Consider the following 25572-nt stretch of genomic DNA (forward strand, 5'->3'; position numbering starts at 1 on the left):
ATATATATATATATATATATATATATATATATATATATAAAATTCACATATACAGTATATTTATAGTTACGATTTTCTTAATGGTTGCTTGCAGCTAAAACTATTTGTCTTGTTTTAAAAATAATCACAATTAAATATACTTATGACCGCGTGTTTTTTGCATTTAAATGTGATTCATGACAAAATTCCCCATCTCTAATTTGGAGCGGTCCACTTGTGATCAGAAGATGCATTGTGTGTGTGTGTGTGTGTGTGTGTGTGTGTGTGTGTGTGTGTGTGTGTGTGTGTTGGTCGGTCAATGGTTAGTGGCCCGTGCCCCTCGAGGGCAGCATTTGGACAGAGGGTAGTATTGTGGTCACCACAGGACGAGGAGGCGAAGGAACAATCCTCCCTTTAACTGTATTGCTAGTTTACAATCAGGTCAGTCACACAACCAAATACACACAAAGCCACAAACACAAAAACCGATGTTTTCTGTCATATTTCCAGAGAAAACTTGATTATCATTTTTACAAGACGGAAGCTTAAAATTAAATATTGATCAAGTAAAAGATCAAAACCATAATCTGAGAAGAAAGGGAGTCAGGGGACCGTTTAATGTGATCATAACCTTTTGTCAATTAATTATTTGCCATAGAAAACAGTTAATATCATTATATTAATCAAGCTGTATTTGAGTCTATGATTTCAGCATTTATATTTTGTGTATCAGAGTTGAAATCATTTTGAATCAAAGAAGCTTTGACAAAGCACATACATGACTGTACTATGCATAAATACTCCTGTGTGCTTTTATAAGCGAAAGAGACACAAATCCAGAAATGATGACAAAAGATCATGTCTGAGTATGAAGATCACACTTTGTCCACACAGTTTTTTTCGTCTTGCAGCAGCTGTCCATATTCATCATTCACCGATCACTACTGCAGCACCAGAGAGGGACACATGGAGCGAGCCGCAAATATCTGCTCTAAACATGGCAACAAGTGCTTCGCTGCTTCAGAGAAACCGCCACAAGCTCGACAACACAATCACAACAGTGGGATTTACAGCGTGTGACAACTTTAGTATGAACAAGTTCCTCCTTTGACACACAAGGAAGAGCTGAGAGATCACACAACACATATGAACAAATACCCAGTTACCGATGATATTACACACTCCACTTACACACACAACATTTTGAGAAATGATCCTGTGATGTTGGTACAATGGAAATTTAGTTTTAGGGAATTTTCACACTTGTAAGTCTGAAGCAAGGTTTTAAGTTTTTGTTATATTTGGTTTCACATCGTAGTCGTTATCACCTGAATGGGCTGCGTCTACCTATACTTGACAATGATTGGTTTGTAAAAGGGGCGTGTGCGTCTGACGTCGGTGGCGTGTTGTCAGTTTGGAGGGGAGTAACCTACTTCTCGCCAAATGAACGTCCTCCTCACTCAAACATTGGAGCGTGATGAAGACTGCAAGTAATCCTGCGAGCTGCTTCCTCTTCTTCTTCTATTGTTTAATGCCGTCTCAACTTCTTGCAATTGGTCAGAAAGTCCAAACTATGCAAAAAAAAAATTGTGTTTTCCCACCGTAAACGAACCGAGCCGTGGTTCAGTTTGTTCCGGATTGAGACCTCGTCCTTTGACCTAGATGCAGCTTCATTCTAATGACAAGATTTTAAAATTAGACTGATGAATGGAAAATGACCTTGCAAGCCAAAAACATCTACGATATCTACAACAATCTATTGGGAATTCCTTCAGCACAAAAGCTCTTTTCCCAGGTCCGATATAATCAAGAGCAAACAGGAACAAACGTCCGCACACCCTTGGCTCTCTAGGACATGTGTGGGGGGGCTGTGTTAAACAATTGTACATGGCTTGACCCAGAACTGTAAACAATGCTCTTGACTAAGCTGAGGTCTGAAGTCCACTCAATCTGTCACTCAGCAGGAGAACGCTGATATAATTCCACACTCTGCCACATGGGAATGAAGAGAATATGTAAACAACGCTAAATGGATAAACTGCTATTTAACTTTGTCTTATTGTCATGTAAATAAGCAGCGAGAAATAATTACACGGGACAATCTGTCTTGGCAACAAACGCATGATTCCATCAAGGCTGCAGAAAACCTGTGTGAATGTGGGTCCTTATGATTACAGTCTTTGAGATTACGTAATCAAACACAACAATGATATCCACTAACAGCTGATAAGTAAATGTACTGAGCACACAGGAATCTGGCTGCTGAGAACGGTCTCAAGATAGAAGTGAGCAAATGCATTCCTCAGTGCTGCCATGCCTAAACTGAACCTTGGCATTAGGAGCAAGTTCCCATACTCTCATTATCCATCTCACCCATTTATCAAATACATTTTTTTTAAAGTAGAAGGTGTCCTGTGATAATTAGTGAATGGTAGAGAGAGAGCAGCAGCTGCCTGCAGCCAGTCAAAAAGGGGAGGAGATGCACAGAGTGAGACAGCAAAAGGAAAAGGTGACTCGCGTGTTATTAAAAGCACATGAACGCTGAACTTGAGTCACTACGAAGCAACAGACACGAGATCCAAGTGTCCTTTCCCAGCTGGTGCAAGGAGGGAGCAATTCGAAGGAGATGACGACGACTGAATTAAAAAGGAAGAAATCATAGACGGTATAACAAGAAGGACGAAATGAAGCTGAACCGTCTCGTTTGCCACTAGAATGTCGATACCTGACCATTTTGAAATGATATTCAGGTTCAGGTCGGGTTTTTCCAGGCAACAATGCCAGGCTATCTAGTATCTAGATCTGCCTGTCAGGTTTCGGGTTGGGCTCAGCCAATTATCTCTCAGTTAGGGTAGTTCTTATCACACTGGTGTTTTTTCAAGTGTTTGGTATTTATTAGTTAATTAATGCAATAAAAATGGGGTCAGAGGAAGAAGGAGACACGTCGATGCAAGAGAGGGGCTGAGCTAACTGTTGGACAGATGGCAGGACGAATACATCCTTGTGTACAGGAACATAGTCTTTCCCACAAACCAGCAGCGAGCTGTCTATTCACGCCATTTTTATATTTCTCAAGGTTCTCTGGGGGTCGTCACACAGAAACAGTGTCAGGATCAGGAACTAAGCAGAGGAGCAGGAAACAACAGGATACACGACCAAAGAGATGAGAGCAAACACAGCTGACCAGCCTTAAAGTCTGTGTGTGTGTGTTTCTATTGATGGGTGAAAAATATAATCAGAGCACGTACAGACCAACCTGAGCCGTCACACACTGCACATGCACTTTATAAATGACCACTTCTGAACCAGGAAGAATCATGTTTGTTAGATAAGTGAGATTAAGTTGTATAAACTTCCGTGGAATCAAACCTGTCACAGCACAGAGTCTTATCAGTGTGTGTAGCAAGGACATCGCCATGTTAATGTCACACAATCTAAAAAGATTCATTCTGCCTCTGTTTGCTGCTGGAGAGGGGAAACATGCGCAGTAAGCAAAACCACACTGGGGGCTACTGTCACGTCATATTGTGTTTCCTGCTAAATACTGAAACCTCCAAGTCCCGTCCACGCAACCAAGACCACACGGTGTACACATTTAAAAGAAAAACATCACTTCCTTTGCCTGAGTAATCATAACTATATTACATAGAGATAGACCAGACCCATTTTCAAACTCCACCTTCATTTTGATCTTAACCACACACCCAGAAGTTTCGTGACTGTACCTTGCACGGTTATGACGCCATCGTGGTGACAAAATCTGTCAACAGAAAGACGAACAAACGGACGGACTCTCAGGCAGACGCATGGACAAACAAAAAGACAGAGACTGATAAACACCTGTACTCTGTTGTAATTCCTGCTACAGTAAGTATCTCTAGGATCTAATTTTGCAATAATGACACACACTACCAATACCAGCCCTGCTGTTCATGAACATTTCAGGAAGACAGAGTGATTACATAAGAACTGAAAGCTTACTATGTTCCGCGTTGCCCAATTAAAATTGCTAACCGCAGGTGATATTTTATTTTTTCTAGTATGTTTCCATTTCCTTCTTTTGTTGCATTAAACGCCTGCAATACCTCACAGACGGAGGGGGGAGTGCGGCTGAGCTGATCTATCCCTTCAATATTGCAATTCCACAGCAGGACGTTGCTAAATCCTGACTGAGCTGCGAGAGAAAAAATAATACAGTCATTCCTTCGCTTCCTCAAGCTTGAAGGTCAGAAGTTTCCACGGCCACTGCAGGTCACGGCCTTGATTTTATTTCCCTGTCAGTCAATCACCTCTGCCCTCTTTCCTCATGTGAGCTCAACAGCTGCATGCGACTGCTGAACTCACAAGAATATGGCCTCTTAAATGTAGAGTCTCTCCATTACAGACCCACACCCAGAGCTTTATTCCACAGTCAAGTGAATCAAAACATAAGACAATGAAACCGTTGGTCCATCAACACCAGTGTCAACTCTAGCTGAGGAATGACTGACCAGTCCGCCTGCTCCAAAACCTTTTCTCTGTGGTCAGGGGGAAACAATGGCATTTGTTCCATACTTTCAGGTATTTTCCACTGGAACCGCCTGCTGCGCGGAGAAGAACATAATGGAGGGAAATTCAGTATTACATGACAGGGAAGAGGAGATCCTTGCGTCACCGGCAGGCAAATTCTCATGTGGTGCATTTAAAGCTGCAGCAGACGTTTCAGGAAAGTGCGATGAAAGCAAGTTCATCAGCTTTTGACCTTTAGAAGTTGTGTTCTGTCCACATCAGAGATACTCGATATGAAAACAATAATCACAGAGGACCAGTATGTTCAAAGTGTTGACAAAAACCAGAGGACCTGGGAATAAAGGATGCAGCCATTTTCATTATCGACTGGTGCTTATTTTCTTGATTGATAATTCCAGTTATGATTTCCTTGAATCCAAACACCTGTATCGACAGGACCACGATACCACGGCGCCATCCCCCACTACTGCACAGACGCTGGCTCCAAAAAATAACATCATCGGCTCAAGATGGCAGCGTTCGTATGTTGGATATTTTGGCTTCATCTCTGAATAGTGGGAGGAAGTGGAAAGGCGTCGACCATCTTTATACACGGCCCAATGGTCTCAGCTGTGAAAGCACATTTAGCAATTTTGAAGAGTCCGATTTGTGATGAATTTAGTGGTGAATCGAAATCAGTCTTTCTTGTTTCTAATCCCTTTCATAGAGGGAGTTCCAGTTTATTTATACCGACAGGACACAGCTCTGCAAGACTAATACACCAACACAGATCCTTAACTGGAGAGCAGCCTAAACTGGAACACCTATTCTAACTTTAACTCAGTTGAATACCCACACCCACTTTTAAAAAAGGGAACCAGCGGCTTTTTTCACGTGGGCTTTCACTACTGCTTTACCCTGACAACACTACGCCTCATACAAACACAAACACATAAAACACCCCCACCTTTCTTAATGTCACTCCTCCATGACTGATAACTTCCAGTGATTCATTCATTACGATACGATGAGTTCTGGCCCCCAGGTTTCGCTGTTCCCTGTGATTAATGACCTCGTGTTGATAAGGATCTCACTGTAAAACGCAACGAAGTGACTGAGTCTAATAAGTCAGGTACTAACACACCTTTGTGTGGATGGAACTTGATTTGAATGACCAGGAGAGTGGACTTGGTGGCCCTGGAGCAGATCACAGCCCTGGAGCAGATCACAGCCCTGAGCAGCAGAGTCTGAGGAGCAGCTGAGAAGTGGACTTGTATGTATGTTGTCATGTAGGCATGTGCAGGACGGCACGACGCGGACTTAACGTTATCTATACCCGGGTGAGCTGCCCCACCCTTTATCACTCCAGGCAACGAAACACGAGTGTCTCCCGGCGGAAAGACAGCTGGGCTAAAAGAAACCTCTCCAGGAATTAACCCGGGTCAGGACAACCTTAAACCCACCATTAATCACAAAGGTGGTTTGTTAACTGCGAACCTGTCGGTGCTAGCTTCCATCTGAGGAACTTTTTTAATTCCAACCCGAAACACCCGCGTAACCCAAACCAAGTTCCAGTGAATCAATGTGGAACTAGTCACACTGTATTTCCACACTTTACCTCGTGTGGTAAATATCTCCAGGTCCGAACAGCATCGAACCGAGAGTAAGTTAGTGAACTTTAACGTTAGCTCACTAGCTTTACTGGTAGCGAATTAGCCGCTGCCCCCCTGAAGTACATGGGGGGGTAAAAAAGTTTAAATTGTACAATTCAAAAGCCTCAGTGTGAACGTACCTGGGTTTATTTTATTCCTCCGGACGGTTCGGGTTCAGCTGAAGAACTGTTTCTCGTCTCGGTGCCGCGTAAAGACTCGTTTTGGGTCGTTTTCTCCGCTCGGCAGCGGAACCACCGATCGACTGACTGACACCAGCGTCATTTAGCGTAGGTGACGGCCACACCGCACATCCTGTATGGATTTTCAGAATAAAACCGAGGAGGGGCAGGCTGCGTTTTGTTTCTACATCAAAGGAGGAAATTGGGAAGAAACTTAAAGAACCACTTTTAGGACCTTTGTTCTTTTATTTGTATTCTGAGGTTAATTGTTTCCTTTTGATATGCTTCTTCTATTGTCTACCTTTCATGTATTAAACTTTTAACTTGAAACTGTCTATATGTATTATCACTGTTAATTATATTTGCTGCAACATAAAGGGATAGCTCATCCAAAAATGAAAACTCACTCATCATCTACTCACTGCCATGCCGATGGAGGTGGTGGGTGAAGTGTTTGAGTCCACAAAACACTTTTGGAGTTTCAGGGGTAAACAGCGTTGCGGCCAAATCCAAAACAAGTAAAGTTAATGGTGACCATTTCTTCAAACGTGAAAAAACTAACATGCTGGAGTATGTGCTCGTGTGGAGTCATCCAAGTGTCTGTAAGCCCCGACATTCAAATTCAACTCAAAACAGCGTCATTTACACTGTGTTTTAAGCCTTAAACTCCTCTGATATCCTCCTCCTACTGCTGCAGTTCTCTGAAGAATTGGTCCCCATTTACTTTAATGTGTTTTGGGGACTCAAACACTTCACCCACACCTCCTAGTGGTGAGTAGAAAATGAGTGAATTCAGAATATATATTTTTTTAATACTTTTTATATTTTTTATTTATACTTTCACACACACACCACAGAAAATTCCTTGTATGTGTAAACCTACTTGGCAATAAACCCTGATTCTGATATCTGAGAGTATTTTTGCAGTAATAGCCATTTATTTTATTTAACTTTACATGACTGAGCTATAATTTAATATAACTTATCTAAATATAGCTTATCTAAATATAGATATCAGCTAAAACCAAACAACATAAAATCCTGTTTGGTAATTTGAATAATTCTGTTTAAAAACAATAACTGGCATGATTGTTCTCCGGTGTCAAGGAAGTATCAAAACTTTTACTTTGATAAACAGACTTCCTGATCTTTCAGTCTATTGCAGACTATTTGCAAACTATGAAGAGGCGCGCCTGTCTGACGTCACATCCCTTGGGCAATTTCATCCAGAGGACCCTGAGTGGTTCCCAACAGGGGGTCTGAGGACCTGAAGGGGCCCTGGAGAATCTTTTCTGGCTGTAAAATGAGTAAATGAGGAGTCAAATGAGGGTCAGGTAGATTTCTCTTATAAAGTCATCAGAGAAAGATTTGGGAGGATTTATTGCTTTTCAGCTCATTTCACTTCACGTAAGGCAAATCTATGAAACCCCCTCAGGTCTTGATGATGATGTTTGTCACATCATTAATTTACCGAATGTATTGTTTTTGATTTCTTCTTGTGATTATTTGTTAATAAAAGTCAAAACCAGATTAATTAACCTTCAAATACTCATTATATGCACACAGCAGAACATTGGTATAGTTCAATAAGAAACCCATAACTAATTGCTAATTAAATGTAAATAAGTAAGGATGTGTCAGGTTAATATTACTTGAATAAAACCGGTTTAAAACTATATTTTGGTTTGAAAATGTAATGTCACGATGAAGGACCTGCTAAGGAAGTTATTAAGTTAAAGTTTTAATAATAATAGTTACCTATGGCAGCCAAGTTCACAATTTATATCATAGCTCTATATAAAATATAGTAAACCTGGCACATGTTTAGGTGCAAACTAAACTAATTATCTGAAAGTGAGTCTCCTAAAACAAATTGAAAGTCACAGAGATTGATAAAGAAAAAAGACTCAAATGCCTTTTTAGAAATAAGTTTAAACCGTCTCTTGCACATATATATATATATATATATAGAGACACTTTTACTCAAGCAGAAGCCATTAACTTTTTAAACATGACCAGATATTTATAGACACTGTTATCTACAGCTGTATATTTGAATTTCTATTTTATCTTCATCAGTTGCAGTCTAACAGGATGTAAGAACTGCCCCCAACTTAAAAAAGATTCTTGCTAATCAATGAGGTTTAAACGCATCAAAACGTTCTTAAAGGGCCACTACACCCATATATCCCCACATACCCCTGATTTAAATGTAAAAACGTGTGTAGGCAGCACCAATATGGATATTTTATTGAAAGCAAGACAAAAAATGAAAATGAATTGAAATGATAAATGTGTCATACAGAGGAATGTCATTATGCTTTTATCTCACTGTCCAGCAATGACTGACACAGATCAGATGGCTACAGGGGAATTTAGTAGGAAATAATAGATCAACACACACGTGACTTACTGTATTTGCCTTGTTCTTGCAGGAACAAGGAGAAAACCACTTTCAAGGTACTACTAATACAAAAGCAAACATCAGAATAGATTTCAATCATAGACTGTAAATAAAGATGTACGACATGAAAGTGAAGCCAAAATGTCTCGATCGCCACCTGGTGGCTGGCTGCAGTGTAGGTCATAAACCCCGCCTCCTCCATGTTAGCAGACAGGACATGGACACCGGAAGTACACTTCTCTAAGATGGTTTCAGTGATTTTAAATAGTTCTTATCACACTGATTTTTGTTAAAGTGTTCATTTGTCCAGGAACTCCAAATGGCTCCAAATGACGTCATAGGCACAAGATGGCAGTGATCATATCCGGGATATTTTGTCTTCATTTCTGGAGAGTGGGAGGAAGTGGAAACGCGTCGTCCATCTTTATATACAGTCTATGGTTTGATTGGTACTGTTCCAGCATTAACATTAGACTGTTGCATTGTAATATTGAAATAAGATGACATATCTTGCAGTTATTTCTCAATACTGTTAAGCCCAACATTAGTAAAAAAAATAAATATGGACGTTTATTAATCATCACTGATTCAATATTTCAGCCTCTGCAGGAAAAATGCAGATTTATATTTAACATAAATGTGAAAATATGCAGCAGTCCAACTCAAAATGCATAATGGGATATCTTTAAATAAAGTGATAAAGTGCAACAAGGTTCAGCACTGAATACAATCTATCTTAAAGCGCCCCCTACCCCGCGCGAAAAGATAATGAACAAATAAAAAATTATTAAATTCATCTATTTAAGGGTCATTATACATTTTCTTTCTGTAAATTCTATCTATCTAAGTATCATCTGCCTATCAATAAATCATATCTAAAACATCTGTATTTCCATTCACCTTATCTCACAGAGCTCCTTCATTTTAGCATCTGTTTGGTGAGTCGAGTTAAGATGTCAGTGCTCAGTAATCATGCATAGCTCACGTTGTTAATTCTTCTTGCTCACGTTGGATTTTCGTACTTTGTTTTCCAACTGGCAAAACTTTTTTTTTACTTTGTGTAACTGCCACTTTTCTATTTGTGGCAGGTACCTGAAATCTCCAGCTGTCGGAGCCGTCTCATGAGGTTTCATTCAATATTTTCTTATATCAAAGCATTTTTTGGGTCATTTTTCCTTCTCTTTGTAAAGAGCTTGGTCTGGGTCGAGACCTGTTGCTGTTTCAAGAGACCAAAACTTGTTCTGACCTCACTGAAACCACATACCATTATTTTTTTTACATTTCTGGTTACACATTGATAAGAACAGCCTCCAACCTTTAAACTCCAAATACAACATGACCTCATTGTTGATTTTCTCCCCTCCAGCAGTAGGGTTATTGCCCCCTGTGCCTCAGTCAGATGTGGAGAGAGAGAGAGAGAGAGAGAGAGAACAGTCCTCTATTGGATAGTTGGAGTAAAAAAAGTCTGGGTGGTCCTTTTTTGTATCCCCCATGCTGGACCCTGTAATATTGTACAGGAAGCCATTAAGAGTCAACAATATCACCTCATTTCCAGGTGGCGGCGGCGGGGCGAATGCCTGCACTCCCCTTGGAGCCCTTTGACCCCAGCGACTGACCAGAGCGGCTCCGCAGGTCGCGCTCAGCATTCTCGCTCTGTGCCTGCTCCTCGTCGTACCTGGTAACACCGAGAAGGAGTTCGTCAGTGGAGTGATGCAGTACAGAAACACATGTGAGCGAGTTCCTGTTGCCACCTTTGTTTGCCTTTACATGGGGAACAAGAGGCTTAACGCTAACAATACCCCCCCGGTAAGCACTAAGCAAACAGTATCCTCTCAACCATTCAGAGTGGGCTATAGCCAAATGACCTCTGCCTAGATTTTGGAACAAGTCACATATGGCCTACCCCAGCCCTTCGATAGCTCAGTTGGTAGAGCGGAGGACTGTAGGTTGTAATACAAGGTATCCTTAGGTCGCTGGTTCAAATCCGGCTCGAAGGAGTGGCATTTTAACTATGCTAGCCACTCAACAGAGGATAATGTCAGTCAATCAACCACTGCAATATCTGAACGGATGTTTAAAGGCCCCAGATGACACATCTTGCTGATATTGGTGATGTGGCTACGCTTTGTATTCGCATTAAAGAATGACCATGTTAATTGATCCACTAATGCAACACGTCAACAGACGTTGATGGTCCCAAGAGGATCAATCCGACTATTGTTTTATCAATGGGTGTAAGTGTAACCTAAAATCCTCCACTATAACAGCTGTGCTCAACTCGAACAATACCCCCCCCGTTGAGCTAAGTACACATTATCTCCAAACAATTGAAAATGGGCCCTGGTAGTCAAAAGACCACTGCATGTATCTGAACGACATGTCCCTGGGTGGTGTATCCAACCCTTCGATAGCTCAGTTGGTAGAGCGGAGGACTGTAGTGGAGAAGAGAGGTATCCTTAGGTCGCTGGTTCAAATTTGGCTCGAAGGAATGGCATTTTAGCTGTGCCAGCCTGTCATGGACCCCAGTAGGCTACTAATATGCACTTAACTGTGTTTATGTGGGCGGGTATACACCAGCCTAATTTGGTGTGGTTGTATCGAACCCTGGAGCTTACCTTTTGTCCAGATATTCATAGTTCCCAGAGGATCAATCTTACAGTAACTTTTCCTATGAGGGTCAGGGTCAAGTCATCATTAATGCTCTAGCAGGCCTTCGATAGCTCAGCTGGAAGAGTGGAGGATTGTAGGGAATATACCAGGCATCCTTAGGTTGCAGCTTTAACTCCGGCCTGAAGGACTAATATTTAACCACATTACACAACAGTATCATTAAAAGCTGTGTGGCTTTAGTCATGGCAACGACAACTGATCCCCCACTTAAGTGCATACTGAAATATCTCATCAGCAATTAGAAGCCTGGCTATGCACCATTTCTACCTTCAACTCTATGAATCTGACTTTCCCTTGAGTACCACAAGGGCACTTGGAAAAGAGCACAGGCAGAAGGGTCGATGCCCTTGTGCTGAGCAGATGTTGAGCAGTTTGTTTTGACAGATGCTGCTTTTTCAAACTGGATGTACCCACTGAGTCATGGATCTCTGCCGCTGCCACAACAAAACTCTTCTGCTTCAACAGTGTGCCAAACATGACAAACATGTTTCCATTCCATTCATTAGCTGCTATCATTCTTGTAGCTTTGGAGGTCTGTCATAGTTACTACAACGCTCCACTCTACTGTGCTTAACTCCAACAACAGCCCCCTGGTGAGCACTAAGCACATATAAACCTCCCAACAATTGAGAATGGACCCTCCATTGACGAGCATGCATTGTGCAAAGTGTTCTCTCAATTTGTCGCCTGTGGAAAAGCAGTCTTGTCCCTTCGATAGCTCAGTTGGTAGAGCGGAGGACTGTAGTGAGAATAAAAGGTATCCTTAGGTCGCTGGTTCAAATCCGGCTCGAAGGAGTGACATTTTAACCAACACGATGTCAAATCAGCATTAAAAATACCACAAAAGTCATTCCTTGTCCCCTGATGATTTCTCCTGCAAAGTCCCCAAATTTGTCCTCCAACAACACCAAGACGTTAACTGATAAGAACCCTATTCAAGTATCACAACATTCTTTGTCCCCGGAGGATGAATCGCAATACAATTGTTCTCCTGTCTATTCATATAACAATATCGCATTCAGGAGACATACTGGCCCCACAGTGCTTTGTCCTGCTGAATCCTCAACTTTTGCTCTAGTTTTGATGTATAGAGTAGGACTGGTCTTATTTCAGATCCTGTATGCTGAACCATAGGCAATGGGGTGCACAGTACAAAGTGTCCCAACAATTTTTCGTCTGTAAACTATCATATCCGTCCCTTCGATAGCTCAGTTGGTAGAGCGGAGGACTGTAGTGAGAATAAAAGGTATCCTTAGGTCGCTGGTTCAAATCCGGCTCGAAGGAGTGACATTTTAACCAGCACAATGTCAATTTAGCACTCAAAATACCACAAAAGACAATCCTGGTCCCCTGAGGATTTCTCCTGCAAAGTACCTACTTTGTCCTCCAACAACACCATGACATTAACCGATAAGGCCCCTATTGAAATATCACAACATTCTTTGTCCCCAGAGGATGAATCGCAATACAATTGTTCTCCTGTTTATTCATATAACAATATCGCATTCATGAGACATACTGGCCCCACAGTGCTTCATCCTGGTAGTCCTCAACTTTTGCTCTCGTTTTGATGTATAGAGTAGGACTGGTCTTATTTCAGATCCTGTATGCTGAATCATATGCAATGGAGTGCACAGTACAAAGTGTCCCGCCAATTTTTGGTCTGTAAAATATCATATTTGTCCCTTCGATAGCTCAGTTGGTAGAGCGGAGGACTGTAGTGAGATTAAAAGGTATCCTTAGGTCGCTGGTTCAAATCCGGCTCGAAGGAGTGACATTTTAACCAGCACAATGTCAAATCAGCATTAAAAATACCACAAAAGACATTCCTGGTCCCCTGATGATTTATCCTACAAAGTCCCCAATTTGTCCTCCAACAATACCATAACATTAACTGATAAGGCCGCTATTGAAATATCAAAACTTTATTCTTAGTCCCTGGAGGATGAATCGCAATACATTTGGTCCACCATCTATTTATATACCCTTTATCTGGTCAAATGTTATTTTGACTACTGTTTAGTCCTCTATTCTTAAAATATAAGTCAGTCAATTCACCACTGGCATATCGCAATGGACATTCCTGGTCCCCAGATGATTTAACCCACTGACTTATCCTCCATAGAACCATAATGAGATTGTGTCTTTAGTTCCTTCTTGAAATATTGCAAAACTACTTGATGTATTGCTGTGATTTTAGGATTATTAGGATGAATTACAATACATTTGATCTTCTGTCTTTTCCCATTGCCCCATCATCTGGTCAAAATGTTATTTTTTGACCTAAAGGGATAATTCGCCCAGAAATTGAAATTCACTCATTATCTACTAACCACTATGCCGATGGAGGGGTGGGTAAAGTGTTTCAGTCCACAAAACACTAGGAGTCTCAGGGGTAAACAGCGTTGCAGCAGAATCCAATACAATTGAAGTAACTAGTGACGTAATAAAACAACACAAAAAATATAACATCTTCATACTGCTCGTGTGGTGTCATCCAAGTGTCCACAAGCCCCGACATTTAAATTCGATTGGAAACGGCATCATTTACACTGTGTTTTTAGCCGAAATGTCTTCAACGTCCGCTAGCTTAGCCACTTCTCGTGGTATAGAGTAATCCAATATATCAGATACTGTATGTTGAACCATATGCAATGACAGTATGAGTACCCTCATAGCCTAACAAATTAGACCAAGATGTAGTTTTCTGAGAGCAGCAGAGAACTCAGTGATTCAGGTCAGCGTAAACTTGTTGAAAGAGATTGTGTTGCAATGTTGGACATTATGTTCCACTATTGACATAAATGTCACTCCTTCGAGCCAGAATTGAACCAGCGACCTAAGGATGCCTGGTAATTTCAACTACAGTCCTCCGCTCTACCAACTGAGCTATCGAAGGGTGCCTGAATGCAAAAAACTGTATTTTTAAAAAAATGTTATTACACCGTAATAGATTTAATTTTACAGTGTAATAGAGAAAATATCTGTCTGACAAAAATATGAAGTAAAGGTTCAAGGTACTGGAAGAGAAAAAAAACAAATTATTGTTCTGCAGTAAAATCAGTCTGAACATTAATGTATTGGAATTAAAGAAGATCTGTAGCGATGCATCTGATGAATCAGTACAAAGACCAAGTCTTTTGTCTTCTGTGAATGAAACAAACACAAACATATATATTGCTGCTACTTGTCAACTACTCTTGAACTACATGGGTCAACAGGTGGTTAATTATTTACAGTTCAGCATAAACTTGTTGAGTCAGATTGTGTCCTTGTTTCAGGTGGTGCTGGACAACACTGTTAGAGTAAAAGATTCCTTCGAGCCGGATTTGAACCAGCGACCTAAGGATACCTGGTAATTCCACTACAGTCCTCCGCTCTACCAACTGAGCTATCGAAGGTTGGGAAACAGAGGAATGCACCCCCACTCAAAACAGCGAGCGTTCACTTTTGAGTGCTATATTTAGCTGCTGTGTGACCCTCCAGCTACGTTCAGTGTGTCTGAACGTAGCTGATGGATTTCGGTGTCACTCACAGGACTTGGTAGTTGCCCAGGGCCTCCCAGGGTGGGCTGCGGTTCCAGCGGCAGTCTGGGATTTCCCCGTTGGGCGTGACGATGTTGAGGGTGTCGTTGATGAGGTTGTACTTCAAGATGCGGTCATTGGCTGTGCTGGAGGTGAGCGAGGGAGACGCATTGACCTGAGGAGTACAGAGAAACAGAAAAATACATTTTATGTTAGAAGAGAAGGGGTTTTGCTTCTAAACACATGGACCTCCAGTTGAGAATTACTGCCCTGTCGTTGCTTGCCTCCGCCAACCACTGCAGGCAGCATACTTTTTTTTAGCCCGACTCCCAAGAGGTCACTGTGACCTTTGTGAAGAAATTCTGCTGTGGTTGGCTGGAACCAGTAAACTTATATGGGTGCTCAAAGAGAGATTAAGCAATTACTCTGAATTACTCTCAAAACATACACACACTTACTTCCTTGAGTACAAACACAAAGACTTCTTTACTCTATTGATACACCTTTTTAATGAGAGTTGGCTACGAACACACATACCTTCACAACTATTGTAAGGTCAACCAGAAACAGAGCAAGTAGCAAGTAGCAGGACTAATGAATGACAGGGAGTGCTCCTGACAAGGTTTGTGGCACATGTTTGATCCGTCTGTCGCTGTGGAGTGTCCATGCCCTACAACCAACTGGGTGTCGACTAAAATAGATCAGATCGGTGTCTGTGAACAGAAATAGTTGAGACCTAGCCTGGAAACCCAGCAACTTCATTGTGCAGCTGTCAGGAGCGAGTGCAGTAAAAAGATGACAGCTTCTCAACAAGCAATATATTCAGTTAAAGAAACCAGAGAAAACAATGACAAAGGCCTCATATTTTAAGGAAAACACCAGCCAGCGATTAGCCTGTACCAGCCTGTATCACTTGGTTCACACACTGCGTTGGTTGCAATGTTTTACAACGGGTATAACCAGACTAGAATGGGTTAAAGAAACGCCCTCAGCACACAATTAAAGACACAGAGGCACACATCCAAACAGACACACACAAAGATCAACCTTAAGGCCATTTAAAATTGCTCAACCCAAAGTGGAGTCACTGTGCAAGCATGTTAAGTATTGGGCTTGGTGAAAATATGTAACTGTTGCCTTCAGGAACTGAGCAAAAACATGTTTTTATGGAGCAGAGCTTAATATTTACTCAAGTAAACCCTTTTTTATTTGAGTTTGTAGGTGTGTATATTTGCATAATAAACTCCTGTTAAATGACTCACCTCAATAAGCCACGGCTTCAGCTTGTCATCGATAATGATGTCATAGCCGTAACATTCAAAACAGTGCTTGTCATTGTTCATCACGGGCTGAGAGAAATAAGAGAGGGAGACCAAATTAGAGCAAGAAATTAAACAATTAGCGATTGTGATATATCACTATTAGCACACAGCAGCGTGGGTATAGAGGCCTGAGAGGGGAAGTGGATTAGATCACTTAGAAGGAGAGTGTGTAGAAGTGTGTATTGCTATGACGTCAACCAGTGTGTGAGATAAACTGTCACATGAGTAAAAAGGGAACTTCTACATCACGTCTACTCACAGCCACAGCTTTCAGCGACTGCACCACAATCCAGTGGATCTGGTCAAAGAGTCTGCTCGTCACCTCCTTTCCTCTGGTGCTCTCCAGGTACAGACGTAGGTTGCTGACCGTCCACTTGCCTCCATGAACATGGTTGTAGTCGTCCTGCATCAGAGACACACAGTGTAAATATGTGTTGGAATATCTTTTTTTTTTAATGGATGTCTGGTGTAAAAAAGATGCACAGATCAACTCTCAGAGGAAATCTTGTCACCTGGAATTCATTGGTGTCTTTGGATCTTTTAAGCAAAAGCTACATCATACTCTTTTTAGCTTAAAGGAGCAATCCAGTAATTTTACACATCAAAACAGTTGAATATATCTTCATTAGCTCTGAGGTGAGGTCTCCCGAAGGATGTTACGGCATCTGCTGCATGTTGAGACCCCTTTAAAATCCAATATAACCTTTTACTGGTCCCTGACAGTGATTAAAACAGGACCAGACACGTTACAGACTTACCCCGTGTTTCTGGATGGCCACGTTAGTGAGGTGGACAAACATGTTGTCCAGTTCACTCGTACTGGGCGTGTACTTCACTGTGCAGAACCGACAGAAGCCCAGCTTGTACCTGAAAGAGTGAAATCAAAAACTTCAATGTTATTTTAAGACAAAACGAGGAAAAACCTAGTGAGAAAACGTGTCATGTTTCAACTACAGCTGAATAGAAAACAGTCTGAAACATGCCATAGACATAATGTTAGATTATTGAATGATGCTAGTAGCCAGGTCTTACATGTAGCATTTCAGAGGTCGATAGGTCGTCACCAAGACGTAGAGACGCAGGTCAAACTTTTTCCCTCCTATCAGCAGAGGATTATCAATGTACAGGGAGATCACATACGCTTCCTTACCACTAGAAGCTGCTACAAACCTGCGGCAAACAGCAAGACACCCAGCGTCAGCAAAAACCACAACCTCTGACCAAGCTGATGTTTTACAGGAATGATCATGAGCAGTTTCTGAAGTTTACCTGGAAATCCAATGCTCAAACAGTAGATTATACAGGTGTTAATGAGCATTTCATTTAAAAAGTTGAAATTTGATTTAAAACACGATGATTTGTGATAGTTCTGCCATTAAATAGAAAGAAAAAAATGAGAAAATACAAAACAAAATGCATGTAGTGGCTGCAGCCTCGCATGTTAGTATGATGTCTCTGTTAACTCACGTGGAGGTGCGGCTGTCTCTGGACCACTTCTTTATCTGGGACAGTTTGTTAATGAGGAAGATGCCTTTGCCCTGGGCCTTCCCACAGGGCTTCATGATCCACGTGCTGGACGGATTCTTTCGATACTCCTCCACAAACAAATTGTAATCGGCCGGGAGCATGAACGTCACGGGCACGAAATCTGCCCATAACATGGAGGAAAAAAGGTGAATATATTCAGCTTTGTCACATATCAAAGATGTGTGTGTCTGTGAGGGAAAAGAGAAGAGAGGTAGATAAATATGCATTTTTTAGATACCGAGATAAATGTATTTTCCATTCTCGTCCTTCTCCGCCAGCGGGCTGCTCTCTTTCTCCAGGTCCTTCCGGTAGCGTTTGATGTTCTTGATCATCAGGTCCTTCCTGGTCAGCTCATAGTGGTTGGGGAAGTGGTTAACCATCTGTTCATCTGACAGGCGGTAGCCGGTGTCCACACTGAACACATTCCTGATGGTCTGGATGCTCATCCTGCACATGGGCACAAATACATCTGCAGTATATGGTACTGAAATCTGGAACAGTACAATAGTTCTGTGCAAATGTTTGGACTTTCTCTGGTTAGAGCCTCTTATAAGACCCTTAGGAAGTGGCTTGAATCCTAGGTTGGGAACCACTGTGCAAAAATATACTATATAAAGTGGTTACAACTGGTTCCTCCTCACTCTGCATCAATGTAAACAAAATTATTAAAGTGTATAATAACATACTGGTCACTGCGGCCACTTTTCTGCAGAACAACTACTTGAACTTGTACATGTGGTTGATTTGTGAGACGTATTTTAAAGGTCCAGTGTGTAAGATTTAGGTGAAAGGGATCTATTGGCAGAAATTGAATATAATTAATCCTAGTCATGTTTTCACTACTGTGTTTCATCTAAATTGTACGAATAGTTCTTTTCTTTACCCTAGAACTGGCCTTTTATTTTGAAATACTTTATATTTACATTCGAAGTGGGTCCTCTCTACGGAGGCCGCCATGTTTTTTTACAGTAGCCCAGACTCGACAACTGAAGGCGGCCACAGGTTCTCTGTCATGTTTGGAAGGGGAGGTTGATGGGAGGGGCATTCAGCTGCAACATGCAACCTCACCAGTAGATGTCACTATATTCTACACACTGAACCTTTAACTGTATGATACTGGTACTTCTACAGAAGCAAATAACCTCAGTGCTTCCTCCACAGTTGCTTTAAGCACTGTGTCCGATGCCTGCTGAAGATCCATGTGCAGTGTGGATGTGAAACCTACCAGTAGAAATTCCAGTCCTCGTTTTCTGTGACTGGGATCCATTCCCTCTTCTCAAAGTTGTTGATGAGCACTGATTTCTCTATGTCCGTCACCCACTTCACCTTACCGGCCATGGTGCCTCCCTCTGGGGTGGGGCAGGTAAAACACACACCAGGGGATGAACAAGGCTGGACAGGGAGAACGATGCAGGGTAAAAGGGAGAAGACACATGTGCTGCCTACCTGAAAATCAATGTCAGTAAAACAGCCAGTCATCAGCATCGGCTAGCCGGGCTGGCTCTGCGGTTAGCGGGCTGCTGCTGCTGGATCCTCCCCGGGCTGCTGCTGCTGCTGCTGCGGAGGCTGGGCGGACATCACCCGGTCACTCACCCACACCGGAGCCGAGGTTAGCAGGACTCACAGCCGAGCACAGCGGCACAGTGTCGGTCAAACATCACCGCAGGACAGACGTCCCTCCCATGGTAGCTTTTTATTGATGCTAGCGAAGAGGCAGGCGACGCGAAGCCGGACAGACAACAAACTCCTCTTCACAATAAAAGTATCCGGTGTTAATCACGTCATGCGACCACCTCAGCGACTCATTTCTAAACTGTACTATATTTTAATAATTTGCCAAAGACACCAACCAGCCCCGCTGTGGGCTCGGCCTTCCCCGGGAAGAATAACCTAGCAACGGAGGACGCAGTTGTGTCACTGCAGGGTGTCGTTACCGCAGAGCACCAGCAGGGGGCGGTGTCTTCATCTTCAATCAACCTTTATTTGTATAGAAACTTTAACTCACAAACAACGTGACACAACAATAAAAAACAACAAACACACGAACTGAGCAACACAATGTCATCAGAATACATCACAAACCATTTAACACCATGGATCTATCATGAGACTATGTATTATTCTGTATTATAATGTATTATAAGATTTAACTCTATATGTATTAGGATGTATTGTAATGTATAAAAAGATTGAACTATATTTGTGTTGCAATGTATTATAAGTTTTAACTCAACTTGTTTTGTGATGTTTAATACGTTTTAACTCTATACGTATGATAACGATAACGATTGTATTATAATGTATTATGGGATTCAACTATATATGTTTTGTTATGTTTTTCACTGTTCAAAGATTTACCTCATATGTATTAGGATGTATTATAATCTATTATAAGATTAAACTCTAGATGTATTACTATGTATTATAAGATTTAACTATAATTTACTTTACCACTGTTGAAATAAGTATATTCTGAAAGTTAAAATTAATTTAATAAAGGAGAAACTCAGCTGCATGTTGTTTTGGCAGAGTGCTCACGTCATGTCACCTCTCTGCTGCTCTCTGTATCAGCAGGTAAAGGCGTGTCCAGTCTCATTCGTGGCAGTTACCCGAGAGCAACGAGATTAAAGGACGCTGCTGTAAGTTCCAGAAAACAACAAACGAATATTTATTTAATTTATTATCTCTTGTACATTTTAATTATAATGTGTTCATATCTATTACAGGGCGGCGTCAACTTTAATCTACTCAGAAGGTTGGTTTTACTTTCTTTCTTATTGTGTGTGCACACGTTTATGGTGACAGGGGATACTAATACTCGATTAGTATCTATTGCAATATGATTCCATATACTTATTACATGGAAATGTTGTTTGTGTTGGATTTTTCACCGTCTGTGGATTTAATGTGTCATTTAATATTTAATATGTGATCTTGAAAATGACCTTTGTTTGCTTTTGAGGGATGAGATCATCTCTTTGTTGTGGCAATATTGAAAAAACACTTCAGGCTATTACATAATTTATACTCGAAATCCTTTGTTTATTATTTTGTGTATGATTGTGTGATTAATTTCCCCACATTCATGGTTTTAATTTGATGATTTTATTAATTAAAATCAGATTTAGCACATGGGATTTCCTCAGGATATTTGAGGTTTTGTAGAAATACAGATTTAATGTCTATATGAGCAGATTCATTGGAGGCAGTGATGTTTTATTTCTTCTCCGTGAAAGCAAACAGAGGCAGTTTGGTTGATTTGAGTTATGGAAATGGTGCATTTGCATTCAGGGGCAGGACTGAATGTACAACAGGAACTGGTGTCAGGGCAGGTGTGTGGAGGAGGATCCCAACCTGCAGAAAATAACAAGTCATATGTAGGAGTGTAGTGATGAAGGTAGATTCATGTCCACCCCAGAGCTGAAACTCCCTCAGTATCTATCCAGACGTACAACAACCGTTGGACTTAATCCAACACATGATGTCACCTCTTCAAACCTGGGAGAGCCTGTTTTTATCAACCTGGATTTTCTCCCTGGTAACACAGCCGCCACCTATCCTGGTAACATGAGCCACTATTTACACAGACTGTTTGTGAACGTTGGAAGTCAAGCCAGGCTGAAGCACAAACACCAGTGTCAAACCACGGAGCCATTATGTGTCCTGCATGAAGTTCCAGGCACGTGTATTAATAATGAGCAATTTGCATAATACCGGTTCTCTCTCTCTCTCGCCTCTCTCAGAAAACAAATATGGTGAAACAAAGCAGACAGCCCAGTCCCTTCGTCCTGCTCCAGGCTGGACCTGGTGATGTGGACACTGGCCTGTTGGACGTTAACCTCAGGTACAGCAGTAGGCCCCTCCTCACACTAGTGTGTTTGGTAATAACAGCAACACACAGCTCAGACAGGCTGAGTTTCGGGCAACGGACCATGTGGGATCAGTTGGGCCAAAAACAACGCTTTCAAATCACCTGGAGGATGAGGGATTGTTTTTGTGTTGTACTTTGACAAAATATGCTTTTCTCAATTATTCATTTGTCTAATTGATCAAAATCTCTTCTTGTTATTGTTTCAGAATCAGTGACGGAACATCTCGTGCCTTCGCCCGCCAACTGGCTGCCATCGGAGACCAGCTGGACCGGGAGTGGACCAGCAGGCGGCAAAACCGGCTCCCGACTCCTCTACGCATGCTGAGACCTGCTCAGGTGTTGACCAGGACCATGTATCGGTAAAATAAATTAAAAGATCACATTTTGTGTTTTACTCATCAGATTTGCATACGATTGACGGTGTAACCTGGTGTTTATGTGTTCCAGGGATTTCCACAACCAGTTATGGGGCTTCCAGGGCCTCTCTGCTGCAGTGAAGGCCTGGATACTGAGCACTGCGCCTGGGCAGGGTCTCTTCAGAGCTGAGGCCTGGACAGCCTGGGTAACATTCCATAGCATTATACATGTGTCTCAGTTTACCAAGGTCACAGGTCAAGGTCATGTCACTGTAAAACATGTTCCAATATTATTCCACATGTTTTGACCTTTGGCAAACTTGTATTCTAAGGTACCCAAGTCTTCATAGTTTTCATGTTGGACTCATTATTCCTTTATTTTGCAGGTTTCCAGGTTTAAACCAATAACCAGCACTGATTGGACCAGAGGAGCCCTGGTGACTGTGGCACTGGTGGCTGCAGTGACCCTCCTCGGTGCCTTATGGATGGAATGGAAAGATTAAAGAGCCATTATAATAATAATAATGACTTTTCAACCATTATTATATTTGATAAGAAAAAATTGTTTGCAGGCGAGTGATAATTATTGCTAACTGATGTGTTTCTGGTGTTTACTCTGAGTTCTCTTTTTATACTATTTCGACGAGCGGTATTGGAGTTGACGCAGACGACTGTGGGCAGCTTCCTGGGAAATGTACCAGTGGAAAAAAATATCCCAACGCATGTGATTTCAATCAGTTTTATAGCATTAGCCAAGGAGTTGGCCAGTTTCATGTAGCACTGAAATGTTGTTTTTAAGGTCACACACACGTTTCCATGACTGGACTGTTGCTGGCCTGCAGTCTTTTGTATCCAGATTAGTTTCTTACTGGTTTAAGAGGCCCAGAAAATTTGTGATATGATATGAACCCTGGCTTAATATAAAATGACGGGAGCTGGACTTTCTGTGGCAGATTTTGAAACTGCTTTTCTTATAATGCTAATAAAAATCATAAAGACAAAATGTTGCAGTCTCTTGAATAAAAAAAACAAACTGATTGAATTCAGACTAACACACAAACAAAGACCTTGAGAAGCAACCACAGGAGCTTGCACGTTTAGTTGGTCTTGCTAAGGTCCATTTTTTCCTCCTCTTGCTTAATTCCAAATCCACGTCTCTGCGTTATCAGTCTTCATACGTGGTGACTTGCACATTCGTGTACGTTTTGAACGCCTTCATGTTGCATTTCTGAAGCGTGGCGCCCAGCTGCTTTCCGGGGCCGACCTCGTAGGTTTGAGGGAACCGCTCCCCCTGCGTCCTCTCGTAGATCTCGTGCAGAGTTTGCTCCCACTTCACGGGCGACACCAGCTGCTTCACCAGCTGCCGCCGCACGTGGCTCTCGTTCATGTAGCGCTTGCCGTCGACGTTGGAGTACACGCTGATCTCGGGACGCCGCACCTGAGGAGGAGAGATATCCAGGAGTCAGACGATAAAACTATATAAACTGAGCTGTGAAGCTGTGAGCTATAAATGTATAGAAAGACCATGGTGGGCGGATGTGAGTTAGCAGAAGTCCGACTGACCTCCACCTGTCTAAGAACCTCTCGGAGGGGTTCAGCAGCCGAGGCCATCAGCTCTGTGTGAAACGCTCCGCTGACCGGGAGAGGCGTGGTCCTCATGAAGTCGAGACGTCTCGAGTTCTGCTGCAGGAAATCCAGAGCCTAGAATGACAAGAGTGCTCGGATTAAAAGACATGTCACAGGAGACGCTCTGACAGCTGAGATATATGTCACCACTTAGTTATAAAACCCTGTCTCGCCTATAACTGGCTGTATCACCTGATATGGTGTGGTTGTATTTTGTATTTTTATGCTCCGTACCTGTTGATGTCCCGCGATGACTCTGCCGTCAGGGAACAGGTAGTTGGCCACAGAGCACACCGGCTCCTCCACCCCCAGACTCTTGCAGTGCTCCTTAGCTTGCAGACAAGCGTATTTATACTGAGCCTGACGTCGTCCAATGACTGACAGCATCCCACTGGGAGTCAGCTCTGAGGCCTTCTGCATGGCCTCGGCACGCACCTTCACCGCATACAGAGCTACGGGACACAGCAGGGGGTAAGCATGGTACACTCACTGTCCTGCACACGACAGGATATCATGTCATATTTACCCTCTGTGAAGTTTATGGCACCGGAAAAAACCAGAGCAGCAAATTCTCCAACGCTGAAACCTGCAGCGGCAACGCACGTCTCAACAGCCTGCGGACACACGTGTGAGGAAAAATAAAATAAGTGCGTTGTAATTTGCAGCCTTATGAAATCAACATATAACGATATAAACCTTTAAAATGTGAATCTTTGAATGAATACTTAAAAGTTTTGATACTGACATGTTGCTGGAAATACCAGTTTCACCTCAATTAGATTATCTGTATGCTTCTTTCACATTATTAAGGTACAATATTCTAATATTATATGAATCACTGCATTGGGTTAAGACTAAATAATCAGTTATTTTCATAGTAATCCTATGTAATGCTAATTTGTATTAGACTTGTGATTAAAATGTTCAGTTAACCGATTTTGCAGATTGATCCGATTAATCGAGTGATCAGCACCATTGGGTTTTCCCGGTTGAGTCTCTCCACAGCAGCCAGCGAGGTGACGAACACTGCGGGCTGACAGTGCACCGTCTTCATCAGCTCCTCCTCGGGCCCCTGCAGGCACAGAGACAGCAGGTCGTATCCGAGGATCTTCTGCGCGGCGTCGAACATCTCTTTGACGTTGGGGTACTTCAGGAGACCCCGAGCCATGCCCACGAACTGGCTGCCCTGCCCGGGGAAGAGGAACACGGAGCGGCTGCTGGGGTCCTTGCGGCGCTTCCAGCTCCGCTCCGGCTCTCTGTCCGGGAGAGGAGCGGAGGTTTCCGGCGGGGGATCCGGGGATCCGCGCTGGTTGTGGGCCAGACTCCTGCTGAGAGACAGCAGAGAGCCGAGCCTCTTGCCTCTGGAGGCGGCCGACATGTTGCCGAGCACCGGTGTCAACATGGTGAACTGCTCAGCTGATGACGTCCTCACAGGTCACAGCCACCCCATCATTCACCTGTGGATTGAACCAGTAGACTGACTGAGATTAAATCAACTATTACACCCGACACAGAGGCTCCAGCTGCCGGCATGACCCAGTGCAGGGCGCCGCCATCTTGTCTGAACCAGGGAGGGTTCGACTGTTTTCTTTCCGGGTCATTGTCAGACTCATATGAACTCCAGCGCCCCCCTCAGGTCAGATCCTGCCATGATTTTATTGATAAAGTTGTTTGTATACAAATACACAATAATATAAAACATAGCAGTTTATATATATACTATCACTTTAGAACTCAATTAAAAAAGAATTAAGAATTTAACTAAAAGGATATTTAATATACATAACTAAATATTATATATATAATGATGTATACAATATACATTATTATATAAATCCTTATGTGATTATATATAGATATGATAACTTATACATCAACTAATTATTATATATTATGTATATATAATTCATACATTATAAATTACTACATGGATTACATGATATATATTGATTCTATAAGGTAAAAGAACAATAG

General features: G+C 42.2%; 4 protein-coding genes and 7 non-coding genes across 12 annotated transcripts in view; 6 read left to right on the plus strand and 5 right to left on the minus strand.

Annotated features, from left to right (window-relative positions):
• pacsin2 (protein kinase C and casein kinase substrate in neurons 2) overlaps positions 1-6310 on the minus strand; it is a 19722-nt gene extending 13412 nt beyond the window's left edge. The window contains exon 1 of the mRNA XM_035147634.2: positions 6260-6310. The gene's annotated coding sequence lies outside the window, so the exon portion shown is untranslated. The remainder of the gene's footprint in view (positions 1-6259) is intronic.
• The window catches only part of ttll1 (tubulin tyrosine ligase-like family, member 1), a 20827-nt gene extending 1158 nt beyond the window's left edge, over positions 1-19669 (minus strand). The window contains exons 1-10 of the mRNA XM_035147635.2: positions 19192-19669; positions 18971-19094; positions 17984-18192; positions 17686-17866; positions 17251-17388; positions 16977-17085; positions 16478-16621; positions 16159-16245; positions 14908-15071; positions 10247-10377 (exon numbers count right to left, since the gene is read on the minus strand). Coding sequence (XP_035003526.1) covers positions 10248-10377; positions 14908-15071; positions 16159-16245; positions 16478-16621; positions 16977-17085; positions 17251-17388; positions 17686-17866; positions 17984-18192; positions 18971-19083 — 1275 coding nt within the window. The 5' untranslated portion in view covers positions 19084-19094; positions 19192-19669 and the 3' untranslated portion in view covers position 10247. The remainder of the gene's footprint in view (positions 1-10246; positions 10378-14907; positions 15072-16158; positions 16246-16477; positions 16622-16976; positions 17086-17250; positions 17389-17685; positions 17867-17983; positions 18193-18970; positions 19095-19191) is intronic.
• On the plus strand, positions 10612-10699 carry trnay-gua. The gene is given in 2 exon segments: positions 10612-10648; positions 10664-10699. It is a non-coding gene; the product is annotated as a tRNA-Tyr (tRNA).
• trnay-gua lies at positions 11104-11190 on the plus strand. Its single transcript is given in 2 exon segments — positions 11104-11140; positions 11155-11190. It is a non-coding gene; the product is annotated as a tRNA-Tyr (tRNA).
• trnay-gua lies at positions 12081-12167 on the plus strand. Its single transcript is given in 2 exon segments — positions 12081-12117; positions 12132-12167. It is a non-coding gene; the product is annotated as a tRNA-Tyr (tRNA).
• On the plus strand, positions 12570-12656 carry trnay-gua. The gene is given in 2 exon segments: positions 12570-12606; positions 12621-12656. It is a non-coding gene; the product is annotated as a tRNA-Tyr (tRNA).
• Positions 13057-13143, plus strand: trnay-gua. The gene is given in 2 exon segments: positions 13057-13093; positions 13108-13143. It is a non-coding gene; the product is annotated as a tRNA-Tyr (tRNA).
• trnay-gua lies at positions 14184-14271 on the minus strand. Its single transcript is given in 2 exon segments — positions 14184-14219; positions 14235-14271. It is a non-coding gene; the product is annotated as a tRNA-Tyr (tRNA).
• trnay-gua lies at positions 14687-14773 on the minus strand. The gene is given in 2 exon segments: positions 14687-14722; positions 14737-14773. It is a non-coding gene; the product is annotated as a tRNA-Tyr (tRNA).
• A 595-nt stretch (positions 19670-20264) lies between the features above and the next one.
• bik (BCL2 interacting killer) lies at positions 20265-22975 on the plus strand. Of its 2 annotated transcripts, none has more exons than XM_035148015.2 (6): positions 20265-20384; positions 20472-20500; positions 21489-21589; positions 21823-21975; positions 22064-22178; positions 22359-22975. In XM_035148015.2, exons 3-6 carry the CDS (start codon positions 21498-21500, stop codon positions 22473-22475), a joined length of 477 nt encoding a protein of 158 aa, XP_035003906.2. In that variant the 5' UTR covers positions 20265-20384; positions 20472-20500; positions 21489-21497; the 3' UTR covers positions 22476-22975. The 2 variants fall into 2 exon arrangements, with proteins under 2 accessions (XP_035003906.2, XP_035003907.2); XM_035148016.2 differs by having other exon boundaries at positions 22064-22168; positions 22358-22975.
• A 12-nt stretch (positions 22976-22987) lies between these two features.
• On the minus strand, positions 22988-25186 carry mcat (malonyl CoA:ACP acyltransferase (mitochondrial)). Its single transcript, XM_035148014.2, has 5 exons — positions 24572-25186; positions 24125-24212; positions 23833-24050; positions 23536-23673; positions 22988-23410 (listed from the first exon to the last, which is right to left on the minus strand). Exons 1-5 carry the CDS (start codon positions 24998-25000, stop codon positions 23138-23140), a joined length of 1146 nt encoding a protein of 381 aa, XP_035003905.1. The 5' UTR covers positions 25001-25186; the 3' UTR covers positions 22988-23137.
• Between the last annotated feature and the right edge of the window lie 386 nt (positions 25187-25572).

This window comes from Hippoglossus stenolepis, chromosome 22 (genome assembly GCF_022539355.2).
Source record: "Hippoglossus stenolepis isolate QCI-W04-F060 chromosome 22, HSTE1.2, whole genome shotgun sequence".
Taxonomy (NCBI): Eukaryota; Metazoa; Chordata; class Actinopteri; order Pleuronectiformes; family Pleuronectidae; genus Hippoglossus; species Hippoglossus stenolepis.

Coding starts and splice junctions, on each gene's coding strand:
- mcat (XM_035148014.2), bottom strand. CDS start 25,000: ATGTTGACACCGGTGCTCGGCAACATGTCGGCCGCCTCCAGAGGCAAG. Junction 24,213..24,571: donor TCAACCGGGAAAACCCAATG/GTGCTGATCACT, acceptor GTGTGTCCGCAG/GCTGTTGAGACGTGCGTTGC. Junction 24,051..24,124: donor TGCCATAAACTTCACAGAGG/GTAAATATGACA, acceptor TGTGTCCCGTAG/CTCTGTATGCGGTGAAGGTG.
- bik (XM_035148015.2), top strand. CDS start 21,498: ATGGTGAAACAAAGCAGACAGCCCAGTCCCTTCGTCCTGCTCCAGGCT. Junction 21,590..21,822: donor CTGTTGGACGTTAACCTCAG/GTACAGCAGTAG, acceptor TTATTGTTTCAG/AATCAGTGACGGAACATCTC. Junction 22,179..22,358: donor CTGAGGCCTGGACAGCCTGG/GTAACATTCCAT, acceptor TTTATTTTGCAG/GTTTCCAGGTTTAAACCAAT.